Source organism: Haliotis cracherodii, unplaced genomic scaffold (genome assembly GCF_022045235.1).
Source record: "Haliotis cracherodii isolate W230 unplaced genomic scaffold, xgHalCrac1.p SCAF_12, whole genome shotgun sequence".
NCBI lineage: Eukaryota > Metazoa > Mollusca > Gastropoda > Lepetellida > Haliotidae > Haliotis > Haliotis cracherodii.
The window spans coordinates 32,954,375-32,978,755 of NW_027266267.1; the positions used below are offsets into that span (position 1 = coordinate 32,954,375).

Genomic DNA, 24,381 nt, shown 5'->3' on the forward strand with positions numbered 1-24,381 from the left:
GTTCCCATGTGACTGTTGAGAATGAAACAGACATGAAAAAGGAGCTGGAACCTGAAGACAAAGAAGACGCCACCAAACCCCAAGACAAAGGGCCGGCCATTCTTGAGGTCAAACCTCAAGATGAAGGTGCTGCCAGTACTGGGGTCAAACCTCAAGACAAAGGTGCCATTACTTGGGTCAAACCTCAAGACGAAGGTACTGCCATCCTTGATGTCAAGTCCGAAAACAAAGAGGCTGCGCAGTTACTAGGACAAGATAAATAATCTTGCTGGTAAATATTCATCTACCGTGACTTCATGGAATAGGGGTTCGGATTTAGGAATCCAACTGAGGATAGATAAACTTGTTTGTAAATATTCATTAACTTTGACCTAGGAAAGAGTGGTTTGATTTTATGAAACCAAATTAGGATTTGGTTAATTAATATATTTTTGCGGGTAACTGATTACATATGACTTTTTATTATTGACGTGTTTTTGACAATAATTCTTCTGGACCTAATTCTTGGAGGAAAATCCATGTGTCAACTTTTCAAAATGGATATATAGAAAATATTGACCAAATACATTCATTCTGCAACACTAACTCAACACAGTCCTCCTGGATGTATGTTATTATGTTGTTTGGAAACATCTAGACAGTGTGGTTCAGTTGAGCTAGTCCACAGATAACATGGTGAAAGTTGGACTGAAGGAGTCATGTCCGTTATGTGATTTTTAATTTCTTTGAAATTGTTATATGTGAGTTTCATGAAATGAAATAAAACTAAATGCTGCAACAATACTGGTTACAATAAATTTGTCCAAAAATAATTGTTCCAATAATGTCCCTTTTGACATAATACTTTTTTGTAAAATATTTATTTTAGGTAGATGCTTCATGAAGTTGTTTATTGTATTGTGTAGAAACAAACCATATCAAATATTACAAATTTGCTGGTCCGAGGTTGTAAGAAACCGTTTCTTTGGAGGCAAAACTCCACACCCTAGTTTAACGTCACCCACGTGAAGTATGACCATGTGTTTATCGTTATTCTCCCAGGATAAAATTGAATGTAAACTCTCTTGTGTTTTCAGGAATATGGTTAAAGGAGCATGGACTAGTAGATTCCATGGTTTTGAGTGGGTTGTTATTTTAAATTAAGGAAATCCTCGTTGAAGCCGTCAGAAGAAGTATGGTGCAGACCCAAGCACTGTTTTTAGCTCACCTGACTGTGAGCATATGTTGTGTATCCCCTGTCTGTCTGCCTGTCTGTCTCTGTCATTAAACGTTTCATTCTGTATTTCAGGCAGGTGGCTGACGTGTGGTAAGAAGATAAACACCACTATCTGGGAGGTCTCTTTCACATCCGGGGGAGAGGTCAGCCTCTTGTGGACTGGTTCCAACTGTCTGTTGCATGTAGACAGCTGCCCAGTTTTCTAACAGACACAAGCAGTCAGCTATTACTGTTTAAGTGGAATCATTTTGATACTTTTAGCCTCTATTTCGGTTTTAGTTGACATTGTTTTTACAAATGAAGTTCTGTGCCATACAGAGTTATATATACAGAAGATATTCATCCTCCTGAGGCAAGGGAGATAACTGACTTGAAAAGCCTAGTATTCACCCTTCCCGAACTAGGCTGGAATTATGGAGTTATATTTCGACTGGACTAATGAGTCTATGCATTGGCCAATCAAAATCCTGTCACAAAATTGACATCAAACAACATGGCAACAGCCCTGCCGAAATCATTCGATTGCAGGATTGGCGGAGCGTGTGTACAGTCAACTCAGTGTCGACAGATATTTTCAAAATTGTTTCATGTTTTTAATTAAGGTGCTCATGTGATTTGAGACCCTTCGCAAGTTAAAACCTGTTTTATTGCAATAAAGATCTTTGTTATCGATGGGATTGTCTTGACTGGGCACCGCGATTCTGCTCGGCAAATGCAAGTGATATGAGAAGTGAAATCTGATTGGTCAGTAGGGAGGAGATAGATGGGACATAACTCGTAATAGCCTTTAGTGGCGCTACGATTGAGCCCAGAAATGTCAGCCTAGTTCAGAAAGGAGGGAAACTGGACTTTTGAAGTCAGTTATCTCCCTTGCCTCGGGAAACTTGGAGATATGATACTCTGGAGAGCCTAGCATGCAGTTTCAAGACTTACTGCCTTTTTTGTGATAAATAGTTTCACCTGTTATCCCAGATATTCATATAGCAAGGTCAATGAAAGCCCTTCCTCGTTGTTTAGGAATATTTGTTGACATGTCTCAACCCCATGTAGCAAACACTTTAAAGTTCCTCACTGCCTTAAAATTATTGTCCTTTTTCTTTTCAAAATAATTTTTAAGTTGATATGATTACATATTTTGTATTTTTTTCGCCAAGCTACAGCCAAATTACATTTCATTGACCTTGAGGTTTCAGACTGAAGTGTTTCCCACCATTGTTATTTTGATTGTGAATGATTCATCTGCCTATGTGCTATCTTGTGTCAATGGAGGGACTTGTAACTAGTCATGTTCTGGACATTGTCAATTATCATGTCCTTACAAAGATGGCTGCCTTACTAGAATAGTGTATCTCAGTATGAAGACAGCTTCAATTAGGGGATAAACATACCGTGTTTTCACTGTAGAGCTAGGTTACCTGTAGATTTAGCCACACTGAATTGGATTTGGAACCGGATGCGCCGTACAGTCGACTGTTTCAATCAAAGGGGGTTTATTGTTATTTGATACCCCTGTTTGACTATTGAGTATTTTTCATATTAAAGGTAGAATATATGTTCACAGCTGTTTTTATTTAGCAGCTCTGTGAAAACAGATTGATGCTCATCATGCTCATGATGTTAATCACTGGATTGTCTGGTCCAGATTTGATTATTTACAGACCACCGTCACACAGCTGGAATATTGCAGAGTGTGGCGTTAAACAAGAAACAAACAAACCATAAAGTAGATATAATGGAAGTCAGAATTCAGCTAACAGTGGTGTTCAGTTGGATTAAAGGGCGTCGGGGTACCTAGTGGTTAAAGTGTTCACACGTTACGTCGAAGGCCTGGGTTTCATTCCCTACATGGGTAGAATGTGTGAAGCCTATTTCTCGTGTCCCCTGCCATAATTGTTGAAATATTGCTTCAGTGGCATAAAATCATACTCACTCACTCAGCTGGAATATTTGATAAAAGCCTTAAATTTGAGTGATATAGTTCCTTAAATTAAAGAACCAGGTTCCTGCTGTGTCATGGACTGACCATTATATATTGGAGGAATACGATGTTCAACCTGTTCAATAAAAGTATTAATTTGTAAATGTTATGACAGTTACCTTTTTAGAATGAGACACTGTGACAAAATATTTGGTACATTAGCCATTCCTCTCATCTGGCCATGTTTTAGTGATCACAGAATTGTGGTTAAATGAATTTGGGAATTGCTGTTTCAATGTCCTCCGCCTGAAAAGATACAATGGTCTGCCTCTGAATATAATCTTATGCATGTCAGAGAGTTAGTCTTGCTGTTTTCTGCTTTTGATCGACCTGATGACAGGTCAGTGAGATATATATGTATTATTATGTGATCGTTGAATATCCACATGTTGTCAGTTGATGTCACGGTTGATGTTGTTGCTAACTAGAAAACACCTTAAAAGTGGGATCATACTTTCAACTTCCTCCAATACACTTAATGAGTTAATTAATTAATCAGCGTCAGATATGATTAGTAGGGGTGTGGAAGTATCAAAATTCTGAACTTTTTACCAAAAGGAATTTGGGAAGTTGGAGGTGATACTAGTTCAAGACAGATGTTAAAAAAGGTGCTTTTGACAACATAGTTTGTGACTTTAGTGTTAATGATGATGATGATGATGATGATGATCCTATTGATAGATTGTTGACATTGTTTTGCAATTTCAAACTCGACGTTTGTAATTTATGATGCATAATTAATATTTCATATCTAGATGTTTTTTTATGTCGCTTGTGTATTTTAATCACCTCTCCCACGTTACTGCGGGTTCATATGGGAGACCACCAGGCTCACACTGGGTTGAAGGGCACGCACTATTTGTGTGCTGCATTCAGACTACACAGCATGTGTAGGCATTCACTCACACTTAAAGAACGATGGCTCTTTCTTGAAGGCACATAATCCTTTAATGATACGTTTTTAAATTGGATTATGGCTTGGAGTAAAAGATTTGATTTTCTTGATATTTGCATTAAGTTGAGTTTTCTGTTAAATGTCTGTTGATGGTTCTTTGAAATAGATTCATTCTAGTCACTGCTTTAAGATATACATTTTTCACCTTGAAAACAAGAGCCAAACAATTTTTGTGTTTTGTTGTAAAACAAGGTATTTTTTCCAGGATTTTTTGGAGGAGAGTTATTTTTTCAAAAGAATCTCAGACATTTATGTGAAACAAACTTAAGCTTTTTATCATATCCAAATTATTGTATTTCACGAAAAAAGTGTATTATGAATATTGTTCCTTTTGTGTGGTGGACAATGCCTTGTGGTATATATTGGACAAGAGCTTGGTAATTTCAGCCTTAGTAATGAAGATTAAGTGAGCTGTGTGTTAAAAGCTGCAACATTTTACCATCAGTATTGTGTGAGTTCGCAACGTTCGGAGTGTTTTCTTATCAGCATTTATTGTACATGTGCACCATGTTTAAGTTTTCATTCTTTTGTAGTCAATTTTCAATTTGTTCAACAAGATCATGTCTTCTATTCAAAATAGAAAACTAGTGTTTGGTATCTTGAATAATTTAATTCAAGTCACTGCTTCCTGTTGCTCTTTTTCATTATTTTGTTAACTATTTACAATTGTCACATTTAAATGCAATGCTCACTTGTAATTAGCTCCAAGCATGCAATGAGATTGTTTTGCTCAGTGACAAGTCTACAACAAACAGTTCATAAGATGTTCTAGGATGAAGGATGAAGAAATGTATTTGTGTTTCTTCACCTGCTGGAATGGAGCCTGCTTCTGAGAGGAGGTGGGTTTGTGTGATACAGTTGAATACTTGTGTTCCTGCTTAAAGGAACTGGACTGGGGTGAACTAAATTTAGTTCATGTGTTATCATGGTTATGGTTCTCTGTTTTATTTCATATGTTTTGAGGGCGCCTATACTGTGTCTCACCTTGGAGGAAAAGTTAGCGATATGTGCAAAGTAGATGTTACTCTGAAAACATTTAAAAGGAAAACTGGTATATTTTGGATAGACATCCCTGGGAGTGCCAAATGACTTGCAACCATGTGTATTCCATTCACCCGCCCCCTATTACCCGACCCTACTCGAGTACCTGCTGTAGGCCTTATGAGATGGGTACAAATTGTCTTACGGTATTGAGAATTGTTTGAACCGAGCCCTGGCAAAAGTATTATGCACGTATAAAACGATCTGGTGACGTATACACTGAAGTTGACTGAAGCTTTATCTTTATTCAAACAAATAAAAGTCAGAAGAAATGGGTGCTTTGTCAGAAAGAAATGTGAACATTAGTGACTTGTGGTTTAACCATGGAGTTCTTGATTATTTTTGTCATTGAACAATATATCACATGACGATCCACGGGTCCAGGTAGTAATGCAGGTACCCGGATCTTACTCAGTATCCACGCGACCTGAGTACCCAAGTTACCCATCCCAGCCCTAATTGTCATGTGTAGGAGGCACATTGGGAAACCCCTTCTAAATTTATTAGGAATGTTAGTTTATAGTTATTGAGAACAAAGGCATCATATTGATGTGAGGAGCTTCAAACAAGTTCAAGCTGGGATATCTTATTTGCATATTTACCGCCTCATGGTACCAAGGGTATGGGATTGGTTTGCTGTCTCTGGAACACAAGTCTTTACATGATCTACCCATTTCCATTTCAGACCAGGCAGAAAAGTTTCAGCAATGCTCAGTGGCCAGTACATGGGCTAGATTTGTTAAATGGGAATGGCCATACTCCGTGCTGGCCATGATAACATGTTGTATTCAGTGCTTTTGTTCATATTTTCTCGTGTTTGTATATTTGCTTTTTTTAATGTGTTTTTTACTGCTATCTCATGACAACTTTCTTGTAAGGAACATTGATTGTGCATGTATTTCATGTCATGTTCTCCTGATCAGTATTAGTTTTGCATGTGCCATAGTGAGGTTTTTATCTACATCGTTTACGGAAAATTTCTTTCAAAATCACGAGTAAACTAAAACAAAAATTTCTTTTTGGTCACTTAAAATCTTTAGGTAGGGTGAATTAAGACAATTACCCCTATAAGCTACTTGAGTTTTCCTTGAATTTTTACTTCAAGAGTTACCTCCCTTCCCATGATGCTACTTTAGATTTCTCATGGATATTTTGTGAACAGATTCAGAATATAATCAGATATTCTATATTGTAGAGCGTAGACAAAGTAATGTTAAAACACTGTCCTAAATATTGACCCAAACTACCAACCAATTGTTTTTTAATGATGAAGAAAGGTCTCTTGGTTGAGGATGCCATCAGCTCTGTAGTGCTAGGATTGAGAAGGAAACTCCAGATATTTACATCTGCAGGGGATGTTTGTACATGATACAGTGTTATGTAATTGCAATTTGATACCTCTGGTTAACCCAACAATTTCAATCATAATACAAGCTCATCATCCATAGCTGTCAACCCCAAATGTTGTTATGAGTGAGATCTATATTAGCCAGGGTCCAGGGCTAAGCCTTGGTGGGGGGGTCTAAGCAGGCGAACCCCTAAAACGAAAATGATATGAACTATCTTGCCCAGGATTTTGAGCCCTCTGGTTGAAAGTATTTTGGTATATTGTCTATAAAAGAGATGAGAAAGAATGACAAAAGCTCAATTATCATTGGTGATGTATATATTGCAGACAACTTTGTCCTGTACTACAAATATTGCTCATCTTATACAGTGCATGTTACTTGCAGTGTCAAGATATTTGATGATAAAACTTTAACTTTACTAATACACACCAATATCATTTACAGTCATGAAGTGTGTCTCGCGGCAAGTGTGTGAGAGTTGCCACGTAGTCATCCTAGAGTTTGTTTCGGATACCTCATCATAATGTAGGTATTCCAGCTATCACAATGATATAATATGTCAAATACTAACAACTCGACCAGCAGGTTAACTGTTTTAAACTACCCCATATTGACTTAAACCACGCCCTGTAGTTATGTAAGAGGTGTCGCCGGTGGCCCAGTGGGCTAAGTGCTACAGTTTGTTACATTCCTCACTTGCCGGGGTGTGCCGTTCTGGGTTTGAAGCCCAGTTTCACCTGTTTACAATCCTTGGTTTGTCCACGCCATGCCCATGTTTGTGTATTCAGCCAAATCTAAGTTTCCAAGACCTGGTCCACTTTTGTTTACTTCACATTCCCAAGAAGCCGATAAAATTGAAAGAATGTTAATAGCAGTGAATCCATTCACCCAGACTACAGATATAGAGAATCTCTTCGGGTGTCTTTTGATATCAAATAGATCAACAGGTGTCAAAAAAAGTTAAAACTGCACGGCTTGCTGACGACTTTATAAACTTTTCCGACAAGTGTTGATATATTTGATGTCAAAAGACACTCTGTGAGATTCTATCTGAGCCCTGCTATTTATTGTCCAACATCATACTGTCAGCTTCAATTGACAGGTATTGTTGTTGCTTTTCAATGCTTTATTAATTGACCAATCAGATTTGACGTAAGTGACCAATCAGATTTGACCTAGGTGACCAATTAGATTAATTTGGTTCATAACACGTAATGCTTTTAACCAACAGGTGGAGGAGTGGTACAAAGTAGAACAGATCAAACTATATTTCAGTCACGACAACATGTCCATGTTTTGAAAGTAAATAAACATGGCAACATTTTGATAGATTGCTTTGGACGATAAAGAGCATAACAAGTAGCTCTGCTGATGTTAGTTTTGCTGAGAGCAATTTTACATAACAAACAAAGTTTGTGTAGTTCTCTATATAGTTTTATACCAAAGACAAATGAATGGCATATATATATTGTCATCAAATTGCAGCCTATGAGAAATCGGACACCCCGTCTACTTGTTTTGGTGGACAGGACCCCGGTCAGCAATCCTATTTTACCAACTGGTCCCACAGTTTGGAAATGCAATCAAAACAGTTTCTGCTTAGACAATGAATGTTGGATAATTTGGTGCTTGGTATCAATGTGTTTATTTTAGTCTTTTGTATGTTGCAAATTTCATTGTGTTCTAAAGGTCAAATTTAGTCTCTCGTCTTGATATTTCTGGCTAATCTGATATTCTGGACATTTGAGGAAAGATGTAGTATGTCAAGGGCAAGCTGTGTATATTTCCAGCAGACGTCAACTTGATCAGGTACTTGGATGAGGAGGAGGTTCCTTTCCTCAAGCTTGCTATGCACCATCTTCCTCAGGCAAATTATGCTCTTGTTGTTGTTGCTCTTAATCCTCTACTGTTAATCCTAAACCTACCATATATATTCTGTACAATGTCCCTCATTCAGTCTTGCTTGACAACGGTATGAGCATCTATACCAAAACGTCGCTTTTTACAATATTTAAGAAGTTATTATTCCTAAATTATGTCTACTTTGGCAAGAGTTTCCACAAGCCTACTTATCAAAGTCTAGTTTCCACCCTTGCTACACCAAGCCCACTTTCCTGTGCTAAGTATGATTGCACTATCCCACATATTGATAGTCCAATCAGAGGACATTTCATAAAATCAACATCCGGGTTCCGAAAACATGGCTGCTGTCATATAACTTGTCGAATTTACCTTGAAGCTCTTTCAACGATTAAGCAAAGACAAGTATTTCCAAGTTTTAAATCAGTTCACCCATGTACTGTGCTTGTAAGTGCTACGATGATGAGAACAGTCATTAAACACAACTGGTACAGATTCGTTTGAAAGTGATTTATTGCTGCCTGTCTTTGTTGACACAAATATTTTTTTTCCATCTGTTTGTCTCTCGGGGGCACGGGTGGCCCAGTTGTCTTAGGCGCCGCGATTCGCTGTGCAGAATTGCGTCCCTTGGGCACGCCAGAAACCTATGATTGTGGGTTCGAATCCCGGTTCGCCCCGATTATGTTTCTAGGTTTGTCAGCACCATACCCGTGCTCGTGGGTTTCACCGAAGTGTTAAATGTCTGAGACCTGCATCACTTCGGGCTTTCCTCCAACATTAAGCTGACACGCCATGATATAACTGGAATACTGTTAAAAGCGGCGTTAAACCAAATGCTTGTTATCTAATGGACCAGGTCATTGTCTGTTGTAGTCGCGATCATTGTGAAGCCACACGAGTTAAGAATAGCGATCTGATTGGATGTCTCACTTTCATTGAAAGGGTCACAACTCGTGATCTTCGTGAGGTAATGCCATGATTGAGCCAAGAAAATTAGGCAAGGGTAGAAACTAAGCTTTGATATAGGATACTGGACATGCTTTCCTCTAGTCACGACACAGGTTGGTCACAACACAGGTTGACACAGGTTGGTCACAAAACATGTTTGTCACGACACAGGTTGGTCACGACACAGGTTGGTCATGACACATGTTGACAAAGGTTGGTCACGACACAGGTTGACAAAGGTTGGTCACGACACAGGTTGGTCACTACACAGGTTGAAAATTATATTCTTGTCACAGAACCGCCGTTTTATTTTTTTTCGCACAAGTGATCAAATTTTGTTCAAACATTGATGAAACTAAAACATTTTGGATAATAGTAACAAGGCAGTCATGTCTCCTTTAGTATGGACTGTCATGTTAAAGTTGGTCACAGGCTGCTTATGAAGATTACCTACTGATTGGTTGAGAATTTGGTCAGCGGTCTTAATTGAATAGTATACTTTATATAGCAAATATAGTATAGGATTCATTCAACAAACAAATTATTAGAATATCTAGACATAGATAGCAACTGGTGAAGTATTGAACATTACCCATTTGGGTTAAAAGATCAACTGAAAAACTTTCCAATAAAATATTCACTTTAGTTAATCTAAAAAATACTGCATGGGAACGCCGAAAACCTGGATTTGATTCCCTACATGGGTACAGTGTGTACAGCCCATTTGTGGTGTCCCCCGCCGTGATATTACTGGAATATTGCTAAAAACGGCGTAAAACCATACTCACTCACTCACTCACTCACTCACTAATATTACTGAAATAGTGGCTTTGTTCAAAGTATGCCTCTGTTCACCAGCAGTGAATGGGTACCCGGTAGGATGAGATGGTAATATGGCTTTAAACCTTCTCGCGCCTCACCGACTGCTTGGATTGAATACTCTCCAGATGCTGAGTTCACACTGATCCAATGACTCGGGTAATAATGGTCATTCTTATTATGTTGGTTACGAAAACTAAGAGACTCAATTCAGCCGTTCCTTTACTTTTGTAAGAACTGTGAACCTTGGTTCACAAATTGTACAAGATCCTGGGTATTCAATGTCATGATGGTGAAATATGGCAAACCAAGTAGGAACATTTCCAGCTAGTCCGGCAGATGACAACCACGTTTGCCTTGACCAACAGTGACATAACTAGCATTAGGTTAGCAGGCCAGCAGATTATTTCATAAACTGCATGGAAGATATATGAACATAAAAAACTTGGGCCAGTTTGCAATATTACTGTAACTTGTAGATGGTGTTTTTGTATTATGGCTTATACCATGTACTAGTATCCTAATTGAATGTGTTGTAATCCCATATATATATATATAATTAATATCATGTAACCCATTGATGATACTGGCCTTATGTTTTAAGATGTATTGTGCTTTCTTTGGACCTGCTGTTTGTACAAGCTTTTTAATGCTCTGCTTCTAATAAAAACAAAAAAACAATCAGTCCAGAGTTGATTTTGTATTACAGTTAGCCATAGTCTCGCTGCAGGGACTCTTGCTGATCCGGGAATAAGACAAGCTCACTCGGCTCTATCCCACTCCACTCCACTCATTTACACACCACACCACACCACACCACACCACACCACACCACACCACACCACACCGCCACACACCATACACCACACCACACACCACACTCATTAGACTTTCACTCACTCACTAGACTCACTCATCAGACTCAATCACTCATTAGACACACTTACTCATTAGACTCACTCATTAGACTCACTCACTCACTAGACTCACTCATTAGACTCACTCACTCACTATACTCACGCATTAGACTCACTCATTAGACTCACTCACTAGACTCACTCACTCACTAGACTCACGCATTAGACTCACTCATTATACTCACTCATTAGACTTACTCATTAGACTCACTTACTCATTAGACTCACTCATTAGACTCACTCACTCATTAGACTCACTCACTCATTAGACCATCACTCACTCATTAGACTCACTCATTATGCCATCACTGGCTCATTAAACTCACTCATTGGACTCACTCATTAGACTCACTCACTCATTAGACCATCACTCACTCATTAGACTAACTCATTATGCCATCACTGGCTCATTAAACTCCCTCACTCACTAGACTCACTCATCAGACTCACTCACTCATTAGACTCACTGACTCACTCAGACTCACTAACTCACTAGACTCACTCATTAGACTCACTAGACTCACTCATTAGACTCACTAGACTCACTCATTAGACTCACTCACTCATTAGATTCACTAGACTCACTCATTAGACTCACTCCTTAGACTCAATTACTCATTAGATTCACTAGACTCACTCATTAGACTCACTAATTAGACTCACTCATTAGACTCACTCACTCACTACACTCAATCACTCATTACTCATTCACTCCTTAGACTCACTGACTCATTAGACTCACTCACTCATTGGACTCACTCACTCATTGGACTCACTCACTCATTGGACTCACTCCTTAGACTCAATCACTCATTAGACTCACTCACTCATTAGACTCACTCATTACTCACTAGACTCACTCATTAGACTCTCATTAGACTCACTTACTCATTAGACTCACTCACTCATTATACTCACTCACTCACTCATTAGACTCACTCATTAAACTCACTCATTAGACTCACTGACTCAGTACACTCACTCACTCAGACTCACTCATTAGACTCACTCATTAAACTCACTCATTAGACTCACTCACTCAGACTCACTCATTAGACTCACTCATTAGACACACTAGACTCACTCATTAGACTCACTCATTAGACACACTAGACTCACTCATTAGACTCACTGACTCATTAGACTCACTGACTCATTAGACTCAATCACTCATTAGACGCACTCACTCATTGGACTCACTCCTTAGACTCAATCACTCATTAGACTCACTCACTCATTAGACTCATTCATTACACTCACTCATTAGACTCACTCACTCATTAGACTCACTCATTACTCACTAGACTCACTCATTAGATTCACTCATTAGACTCACTCATTAGACTCACTTACTCATTAGACTCACTTACTCATTAGACTCACTCACTCATTAGACTCACTCATTAAACTCACTCATTAGACTCTTTCATTAAACTCACTCATTAGACACACTAGACTCACTCATTAGACTCACTCATTAGACTCACTCACTCATTAGACTCACTCATTGGACACACTAGACTCACTCATTAGACTCAATCACTCATTAGACTTACTGACTCATTAGACTCACTGACTCATTAGACTCACTCATTAGACTCACTGACTCATTAGACTTACTGACTCATTAGACTCACTGACTCACTGACTCATTGGACTCACTGACTCATTAGACTCACTCATTAGACTCACTGACTCATTAGACTCACTGACTCATTAGACTCACTCATGAGACTCACTCATTAGACTCACTCATTAGACTCACTGACTCATTAGACTCACTCATTAGACTCACTGACTCATTAGACTCACTCACTCATTGGACTCACTCACTCATTGGACTCACTCCTTAGACTCACTGACTCATTAGACTCACTGACTCATTAGACTCACTGACTCATTAGACTCACTGACTCATTGGACTCACTGACTCATTAGACTCACTCATTAGACTCACTGACTCATTAGACTCACTCATTAGACTCACTCATTAGACTCACTGACTCATTAGACTCACTCATTAGACTCACTAACTCACTAGACTCACTCATTAGACTCACTAGACTCACTCATTAGACTCACTAGACTCACTCATTAGACTCACTCACTCATTAGATTCACTAGACTCACTCATTAGACTCACTCCTTAGACTCAATCACTCATTAGATTCACTAGACTCACTCATTAGACTCACTAATTAGACTCACTCATTAGACTCACTCACTCACTACACTCAATCACTCATTACTCATTCACTCCTTAGACTCACTGACTCATTAGACTCACTCACTCATTGGACTCACTCACTCATTGGACTCACTCACTCATTGGACTCACTCCTTAGACTCAATCACTCATTAGACTCACTCACTCATTAGACTCATTCATTACACTCACTCATTAGACTCACTCATTACTCACTAGACTCACTCATTAGACTCTCATTAGACTCACTTACTCATTAGACTCACTCACTCATTATACTCACTCACTCATTAGACTCACTCATTAAACTCACTCATTAGACTCACTGACTCAGTACACTCACTCACTCAGACTCACTCATTAGACTCACTCATTAAACTCACTCATTAGACTCACTCATTAGACTCACTCACTCATTAGACTCACTCATTGGACACACTAGACTCACTCATTAGACTCAATCACTCATTAGACTTACTGACTCATTAGACTCACTGACTCATTAGACTCACTCATTAGACTCACTGACTCATTAGACTTACTGACTCATTAGACTCACTGACTCACTGACTCATTGGACTCACTGACTCATTAGACTCACTCATTAGACTCACTGACTCATTAGACTCACTGACTCATTAGACTCACTCATGAGACTCACTCATTAGACTCACTCATTAGACTCACTGACTCATTAGACTCACTCATTAGACTCACTGACTCATTAGACTCACTCACTCATTGGACTCACTCACTCATTGGACTCACTCCTTAGACTCACTGACTCATTAGACTCACTGACTCATTAGACTCACTCACTCATTGGACTCACTCACTCATTGGACTCACTCCTTAGACTCAATCACTCATTAGACTCACTCACTCATTAGACTCATTCATTACACTCACTCATTAGACTCACTCATTACTCACTAGACTCACTCATTAGACTCACTCATTAGACTCACTCATTAGACTCACTTACTCATTAGACTCACTCACTCATTAGACTCACTCACTCATTAGACTCACTCATTAAACTCACTCATTAGACTCACTGACTCAGTACACTCACTCACTCAGACTCACTCATTAGCCTCACTCACTCATTAGACTCACTCATTAAACTCACTCATTAGACTCACTGACTCAGTACACTCACTCACTCAGACTCACTCATTAGACTCACTCATTAAACTCACTCATTAGACTCACTCACTCAGACTCACTCATTAGACACACTAGACTCACTCATTAGACTCACTCATTAGACTCACTCATTAGACACACTAGACTCACTCATTAGACTCACTGACTCATTAGACTCACTGACTCATTAGACTCAATCACTCATTAGACTCACTCACTCATTGGACTCACTCACTCATTGGACTCACTCCTTAGACTCAATCACTCAATAGACTCACTCACTCATTAGACTCATTCATTACACTCACACATTAGACTCACTCACTCATTAGACTCACTCATTACTCACTAGACTCACTCATTAGACTCACTCATTAGACTCACTTACTCATTAGACTCACTCATTAGACTCAATCACTCATTAGACTCACTCATTAGACTCACTCATTAAACTCACTCATTAAACTCACTCATTAGACTCATTAGACTCACTAGACTCACTCATTAGACTCACTCATTAGACTCACTCATTAGACTCACTCACTCATTAGACTCACTCATTGGACACACTAGACTCACTCATTAGACTCAATCACTCATTAGACTTACTGACTCATTAGACTCACTGACTCATTAGACTCACTGACTCATTAGACTCACTGACTCATTAGACTCACTCATTAGACTCACTGACTCATTAGACTTACTGACTCATTAGACTCACTGACTCATTAGACTCACTGACTCATTGGACTCACTGACTCATTAGACTCACTCATTAGACTCACTGACTCATTAGACTCACTCATTAGACTCACTCATTAGACTCACTGACTCATTAGACTCACTCATTAGACTCACTAGACTCATTAGACTCACTCATTAGACTCACTCATTAGACTCACTGACTCATTAGACTCAATCACTCATTAGACTCAACCACTCATTAGACTCAATCACTCATTAGACTCACTCACTCATTAGACTCACTCACTCATTAGACTCAATCACTCATTAGACTCAATCACTCATTAGACTCAATCACTCATTAGACTCACTCATTAGACTCAATCACTCATTAGACTCACTCATTAGACTCACTTACTCAATAGACTCACTCATTACACTCAATCAATCATCAGACTCAATCACTTACTCACTCACTAGACTTACTAATTAGACTCAACTGACTTACTAGACTCACTCATTCATTAGACTCGCTCACTCATTATACTCACTCACTCACTCATTAGACTCACTCGTTAGACCATCACTCACTCATTAGACTCACTGACTCATTAGACTCACTCGTTAGACCATCACTCACTCATTAGACTCACTGACTCACTGACTCATTAGACTCACTGACTCATAACACTCAATGCCCTGATGAAGATTTGGATTTGAATTGAGTCTTTCAGCAACCCCTGCTTTTTGTTAGAGTTGTCTTCTGGGATTGGGTGGTCAGACCCACTGACATCACAATCATTATGTAGATCAATGTTCATGATGTCAAGGCCGCTGTCATATAGCTGGACTATTGTGGAGTAAATGTCTGTTGATTGTGTGTTGATTAACAATGTACTCAGCAATATTCCAGCCATATGACGGTGGTCTGTACATAACCGTGTCTGAAACCAGACAATCCAGTGATTGACCTGACCATTGTGTGTTTGTTATTTAACGCTGCACTCAGCAATATTCCAGCTATATGATGGCAGTAATCGAATGTGGACCAAACAATCCAGTGACTGACATCATGAGATCGATTCCCAGCTGACTTTTCACCCTGTCTGGCACTTGGTATTAAGGGGATAAACCATTTACTGGTCAGCTCGGAGGCAATGTACAGAGTTTGATGGGGTATTCTTGTTAAACTGCGGCATGGTATCTCAGTGAGCTATAGCACTATAAAACCAGCGTACGTCCGGACAAGTACAAGCAGCCACACATGTGCCCGCACATCTCTGGACAAGTGCAACAATCTTGAACGCTAGGTTAGACCCTATTTCACCACCCTCAGCTAATTATAGATATAGATAGGTTACAACACACCAGTCTTGCCCTGGCTCCCCTTGACGGGAGTTACCTCTGATTCAACACTAACGAATGAAGGGCGGTGGGGTAGCCCAGTGGTTAAAGTGTTCACCCATGATGTCAAAGGCCCAGGTTTGATTCCACACAAGGGTACAATAAGTGAAGCTTATTTCTGGTGTCCCTGCCATGATATCTTAACTACTCACTCACTATATCAGTTGAATGTCACTCGATCACTCACACAATCACTAATAGTTGACCCCTGGAGATCCGGGGTAGAATAGGTCTTCAGCAACCCATGCTTGCCGTAAAAGACGACTATGCTTGTCGTGAGAGGCGACTCATGGGATCGGGTGGTCAGGCTCGCTGACTTGGTTGATGCATGTCATCATATCTCAACTGTGTGGATAGATGCTCATACTGTCAATCACTGGATTGTCTGGTCCAGACTCGATTATTTACAGACCGCCATCATATAGCTGGAATAATGCTGAGTGACGCGTTAAACAACAAACAAACAAACCAACACTAATAGTTGATTATGACTCATCCACTCATCCAGACATTTGAGTCATCTGTCCCTAACTTGTCTCTTGCCACCACTCCAGTAGTTCATAGTGCCAGTATGTAAGCCATCACCTGAGGCGGCTAGACTGAACATACTTTTACAAGCTTTAGACTAGTGGTTAAAACCACAGAATAGTTTGTATCAGAAAGATTATGTGTTATGTCAACATGCATAAATTCCAAGATGAACGTTCTAGACTTCTCTGCATCTGAAATAGGAGCTTCACAGAAGACCATGACACAATTTTATCAACTACATTTATTTGGAAAAATTGTAAATACATCAAGCTTTAGCATACAATGGAATTAAATATGACTATAAGAACACATGCATTTTGTTAAAATGTAACCTCACTAAAACAAATATCTCCACAACCAGAACTGCTACATTCACATGTGTTTTTACATTGTTTCAACCCAAGCTATCTCAATTACTTCTTCAGAATATTCTTTATTTTTGCCGACTTTTTATTTGATCAATCAGCTTACAAATCTTGTAAAAGTAAAATGTAACTTGTGGGAATACTGCTCAAAATGAGAAAATGAAAACATTGCAGTTTATCTCTCATAAAATCATCTAAAACAAAAAAGATGCTGCTTGGCTGGTTATTTTGTATGAACAACAGTAAACATTTTTATCAAATCTAGAGGTTTTACATTACTGAAATTCAACAGGAAGAAAACTTACTGTTTTCAATTTATTCAAACCTTTGTGAAAGTAATGTCTCGTTTTTGAAAATCATGTTTATGTTCACTTTTTCCTTTAAGAAATCGGCAGAATTGGCAGAAAATAAAACAATTTTTGAAATACTAATTTCCTTATTTCTGCAATCTGTGAACCAAGTTAATAAATATGAATAAGATGTGAAATATGAAATATGAATTCATGAAATAAGAAGTAGGCCACTTCGAGCCAGCAGAAACACAAACTGCACTCTTACTGCCATTTTGTTTCTGCCCCCAAGTCTTGACAGTAATTCTGAGTGAGTGAGTGAGCATAGTTTTACGCCGTTTTTAGCAATATTCCAGCAATTTTACGTCAAGGGACACCAGAATGGGTTTCACACATTGTACACATTGTACCCATGTGGGGCATGTGAGCTTTCCACATGACAAGTGAACCCTTTAACAACTAACCTACCCCAGTAATTCTGACAAACAAGTCATCAATGTCTGAGCATAGAACATTCCTATCCCTGAAAACATGACCTTGACAACAGAATTAAGCAAAATAGTAAAAACTGTTTATTTACAATTTTGTAAGTGTTTGGGTAGTAAATAAAACTACATAGAATCAGATCTGAATAGAATACTTGTAAAATTAAAGAATAAATAAGATGGTACACATACATATGCACCACATGAATATACACATTACACATGCAGGATATAAAACATCTATTGTCATGGGCCAATATATATGATATCGGCACCTGATATTTAGCAGAATAATTACCCTGTGTATTAATTAAGAGGTTGTCATCAAGCACTATGCCTATGGCTTCAAGACCTTAAGTATCACATGACACAAACATGCATGCTGGAATTCCTTTTTTTATATGACAACTTCCTGTAATAACAAATGATTGTTTGCAGTTGCGCTGTAATTGTGCACCGACTTACAGTGGAAATTACCTGCATAACGATCTGTTAACCATGTTAACAGATGAATAAGAACAATAAGCAGTGTCTGTGAGAAACATTCAGAGATGAATTTAATAAATTATATCATTATGTATGCAGCAGGCATGGAGTCCAAACACGGATGACATCTTAAAAAATAAAATCCACATGGAGCCCAAACAATCCTTGATTTCTAGACTTGCCAAATCATTCTGGACATGAGTTGGAGTTTTTAAATTTATTCTCTAGGGTCTGGGAGACAAGCTGATAAGTAAACATCTTTGGTCATGCGCACAAGGCATCCAACCATGGATGAGTAGACATCTTTGGTCATGCGCACAAGGCATCCAACCATGGATAAGTAGACATCTTTGGTCGTGCGCACAAGGCATCCAACCATGGATGAGTAGACATCTTTGGTCATGCGCACAAGGCATCCAACCATGGATGAGTAGACATCTTTGGTCGTGCGCACAAGGCATCCAACCATGGATGAGTAGACATCTTTGGTCATGCGCACAAGACATCCAACCATGGATAAGTAGACATCTTTGGTCATGCGCACAAGGCATCCAATCCAGTATTTTATATTTGCAAGATTTAAAGTTTATAATGGAATGCAAAATTCAAATTCAAACTATTCCTTCCCGTTAATATTGTGGGCTTGTCACAAATATGTAACACAGATTTATAGCTTTTGTAACTTTAAATCTTTTACAAAACAAGGTCATCATGAAATAAGATAAATAAAGTGTCACATTTCACATACCAAATGGACAGTAAACAACAGTAAACAATGATAATCAAACAACATCGAAGAACAAGTCATCAGCATAAACATCCAAATATACAAACCACTGAAGCATGTACATGCTGGAGATGAGTGAAAGTTGACCTAGTACAGAATCCGTGATGATTCCGAGGTACATGTTGTTATAACTTATATCAACGAGTAACTGTGATTAACCTGGTAAATATTGGTGGTATGTTCAGCCTCTGGTTTCAGATGGAAATTGCTGATGGACTAATATCCGGCATCCAGTTTGTGGCCAGACTGTCAGCGGTTCATCCAGCCCCTGTAAACAGAGATGGAGATGAGCTTTACTATACGCACATACCGCCTCCCTGGTCTAGTGGACAGAGTTCAACCCCCACCCATGTCATATCCAAAGACGTTAAAAGTACTTGTTGTTACCCTGCTTAAGGAAAAGACCAGGACTAGTTGGATTGGAGTCAGTATACTGTGTCTGAGTGGGGTATATGAGATATAGTTTCACATACAAGGCTAGCTGAGAACCTCTCTTAAATAAAGGCTGATGTACAAGGTTTGGCGAGAACCTCTATGAGATATAGGCTGATGTACAAGGCTAGCTGAGAACTTCTCTGAGAATAACGCTGACATACAAGGCTAGCTGTGGGCCTCACTGAGATATAGTCTGACATACAAGGCTAGCTGTGAGCCTCACTGAGATATAGTCAGATGTACAAGGCTAGCTGTGGGCCTCACTGAGATATAGTCTGACATACAAGGCTAGCTGTGAGCCTCACTGAGATATAGTCAGATGTACAAGGCTAGCTGTGGGCCTCACTGAGATATAGTCTGACATACAAGGCTAGCTGTGAGCCTGAATGAGATATAGTCTGACGTACATGGCTAGCTGTGAGCCTCACTGAGATATAGTCTGATGTACAAGGCTAGCTGTGAGCCTCACTGAAATATAGTCTGACATACAAGGCTAGCTGTGAGCCTCACTGAGATATAGTCTGACATACAAGGCTAGCTGTGAGCCTCACTGAGATATAGTCAGATGTACAAGGCTAGCTGTGGGCCTCACTGAGATATAGTCTGATGTACAAGGCTAGCTGTGAGCCTCACTGAGATATAGTCTGACATACAAGGCTAGCTGTGAGCCTCACTGAGATATAGTCTGACATACAAGGCTAGCTGTGAGCCTCACTGAGATATAGTCAGATGTACAAGGCTAGCTGTGGGCCTCACTGAGATATAGTCTGACATACAAGGCTAGCTGTGAGCCTGAATGAGATATAGTCTGACGTACATGGCTAGCTGTGAGCCTCACTGAGATATAGTCTGATGTACAAGGCTAGCTGTGAGCCTCACTGAAATATAGTCTGACATACAAGGCTAGCTGTGAGCCTCACTGAGATATAGTCTGACATACAAGGCTAGCTGTGAGCCTCACTGAAATATAGTCTGACATACAAGGCTAGCTGTGAGCCTCACTGAGATATAGTCTGACATACAAGGCTAGCTGTCAGCCTCACTGAGATATAGTCAGATGTACAAGGCTAGCTGTGAGCCTCACTGAGATATAGTCTGACATACAAGGCTAGCTGTGAGCCTCACTGAGATATAGTCAGATGTACAAGGCTAGCTGTGAGCCTCACTGAGATATAGTCTGACATACAAGGCTAGCTGTGAGCCTCACTGAGATATAGTCTGACATACAAGGCTAGCTGTGAGCCTCACTGAGATATAGTCTGACATACAAGGCTAGCTGTGAGCCTCAATGAGATATAGTCTGATGTACAAGGCTAGCTGTGAGCCTCACTGAGATATAGTCTGACATACAAGGCTAGCTGTGAGCCTCACTGAGATATAGTCTGATGTAGAAGGCTAGCTGTGAGCCTCAATGAGATATAGTCTGACGTACAAGGCTAGCTGTGAACCTCACTGAGATATAGTCTGACGTACAGAGTTAGCTGTGAGCCTCACTGAGATATAGTCAGACGTACAAGGCTAGCTGTGAGCCTCACTGAGATATAGTCAGATGTACAAGGCTAGCTGTGGGCCTCACTGAGATATAGTCTGACATACAAGGCTAGCTGTGAGCCTCACTGAGATATAGTCAGATGTACAAGGCTAGCTGTGGGCCTCACTGAGATATAGTCTGACATACAAGGCTAGCTGTGAGCCTGAATGAGATATAGTCTGACGTACATGGCTAGCTGTGAGCCTCACTGAAATATAGTCTGACATACAAGGCTAGCTGTGAGCCTCACTGAGATATAGTCTGACATACAAGGCTAGCTGTGAGCCTCACTGAGATATAGTCAGATGTACAAGGCTAGCTGTGAGCCTCACTGAGATATAGTCTGACATACAAGGCTAGCTGTGAGCCTCACTGAGATATAGTCAGATGTACAAGGCTAGCTGTGAGCCTCACTGAGATATAGTCTGACATACAAGGCTAGCTGTGAGCCTCACTGAGATATAGTCTGACATACAAGGCTAGCTGTGAGCCTCACTGAGATATAGTCTGACATACAAGGCTAGCTGTGAGCCTCAATGAGATATAGTCTGATGTACAAGGCTAGCTGTGAGCCTCACTGAGATATAGTCTGACATACAAGGCTAGCTGTGAGCCTCACTGAGATATAGTCTGATGTAGAAGGCTAGCTGTGAGCCTCAATGAGATATAGTCTGACGTACAAGGCTAGCTGTGAACCTCACTGAGATATAGTCTGACGTACAGAGTTAGCTGTGAGCCTCACTGAGATATAGTCAGACGTACAAGGCTAGCTGTGAGCCTCACTGAGATATAGTCAGATGTACAAGGCTAGCTGTGGGCCTCACTGAGATATAGTCTGACATACAAGGCTAGCTGTGAGCCTCACTGAGATATAGTCAGATGTACAAGGCTAGCTGTGGGCCTCACTGAGATATAGTCTGACATACAAGGCTAGCTGTGAGCCTGAATGAGATATAGTCTGACGTACATGGCTAGCTGTGAGCCTCACTGAGATATAGTCTGATGTACAAGGCTAGCTGTGAGCCTCACTGAAATATAGTCTGACATACAAGGCTAGCTGTGAGCCTCACTGAGATATAGTCTGACATACAAGGCTAGCTGTGAGCCTCACTGAGATATAGTCAGATGTACAAGGCTAGCTGTGGGCCTCACTGAGATATAGTCTGATGTACAAGGCTAGCTGTGAGCCTCACTGAGATATAGTCTGACATACAAGGCTAGCTGTGAGCCTCACTGAGATATAGTCTGACATACAAGGCTAGCTGTGAGCCTCACTGAGATATAGTCAGATGTACAAGGCTAGCTGTGGGCCTCACTGAGATATAGTCTGACATACAAGGCTAGCTGTGAGCCTGAATGAGATATAGTCTGACGTACATGGCTAGCTGTGAGCCTCACTGAGATATAGTCTGATGTACAAGGCTAGCTGTGAGCCTCACTGAAATATAGTCTGACATACAAGGCTAGCTGTGAGCCTCACTGAGATATAGTCTGACATACAAGGCTAGCTGTGAGCCTCACTGAAATATAGTCTGACATACAAGGCTAGCTGTGAGCCTCACTGAGATATAGTCTGACATACAAGGCTAGCTGTGAGCCTCACTGAGATATAGTCAGATGTACAAGGCTAGCTGTGAGCCTCACTGAGATATAGTCTGACATACAAGGCTAGCTGTGAGCCTCACTGAGATATAGTCAGATGTACAAGGCTAGCTGTGAGCCTCACTGAGATATAGTCTGACATACAAGGCTAGCTGTGAGCCTCACTGAGATATAGTCTGACATACAAGGCTAGCTGTGAGCCTCACTGAGATATAGTCTGACATACAAGGCTAGCTGTGAGCCTCAATGAGATATAGTCTGATGTACAAGGCTAGCTGTGAGCCTCACTGAGATATAGTCTGACATACAAGGCTAGCTGTGAGCCTCACTGAGATATAGTCTGATGTAGAAGGCTAGCTGTGAGCCTCAATGAGATATAGTCTGACGTACAAGGCTAGCTGTGAACCTCACTGAGATATAGTCTGACGTACAGAGTTAGCTGTGAGCCTCACTGAGATATAGTCAGACGTACAAGGCTAGCTGTGAGCCTCACTGAGATATAGTCTGACGTACAGAGTTAGCTGTGAGCCTCACTGAGATATAGTCAGACGTACAGAGTTAGCTGTGAGCCTCACTGAGATATAGTCTGACGTACAGAGTTAGCTGTGAGCCTCACTGAGATATAGTCTGACATACAAGGCTAGCTGTGAGCCTCACTGAGATATAGTCTGACATACAAGGCTAGCTGTGAGCCTCACTGAGATATAGTCTGATGTACAAGGCTAGCTGTGAGCCTCAATGAGATATAGTCTGACATACAAGGCTAGCTGTCAGCCTCACTGAGATATAGTCTGACGTACAAGGCTAGCTGTGAGCCTCACTGAGATATAGTCTGATGTACATGGCTAGCTGTGAGCCTGAATGAGATATAGTCTGACATACAAGGCTAGCTGTGAGCCTCACTGAGATATAGTCTGACATACAAGGCTAGCTGTGAGCCTCACTGAAATATAGTCTGACGTACAAGGCTAGCTGTGAGCCTCACTGAGATATAGGCTGACATACAAGGCTAGCTGTCAGCCTCACTGAGATATAGGCTGACTTACAAGGCTACCTGAGAACTTCTATGAGATATAGGCTGAAATACAAAGCTACCTGAGAACCTCTCAGAGATGAACACTGATGTACAAGGTTGTCTAGAGAACCTCTCTGAGAATAACGCTGACGTACAAGGCTAGCTGTGAGCCTAACTGAGATAAAGTCTGATGTAAAAGGTTGTCTGGAGAACCCCTCTGAGATAAACACTGATGTACAAGGCTACGTGAGAACCTCTCTGAGATAAACACTGATGTACAAAGTTGTCTAGAGAACCTCTCTGAAAATAATGCTGATGTGCAAGG

The 24,381-nt window shown here is 40.2% G+C and overlaps 2 protein-coding genes across 3 annotated transcripts in view; one reads left to right on the plus strand and one right to left on the minus strand.

Annotated features, from left to right (window-relative positions):
• The window catches only part of LOC139458361 (uncharacterized), a 39,512-nt gene extending 28,673 nt beyond the window's left edge, over positions 1-10,839 (plus strand). For both annotated transcript variants that reach the window (XM_071239769.1, XM_071239770.1), the window contains exons 9-10: positions 2-271; positions 1,289-10,839. In XM_071239769.1, coding sequence (XP_071095870.1) covers positions 2-263 — 262 coding nt within the window. In that variant the 3' untranslated portion in view covers positions 264-271; positions 1,289-10,839. The remainder of the gene's footprint in view (position 1; positions 272-1,288) is intronic.
• A 6,447-nt stretch (positions 10,840-17,286) lies between these two features.
• The window catches only part of LOC139458363 (follistatin-related protein 1-like), a 51,314-nt gene continuing 44,219 nt past the window's right edge, over positions 17,287-24,381 (minus strand). The window contains exon 11 of the mRNA XM_071239771.1: positions 17,287-19,741. The gene's annotated coding sequence lies outside the window, so the exon portion shown is untranslated. The remainder of the gene's footprint in view (positions 19,742-24,381) is intronic.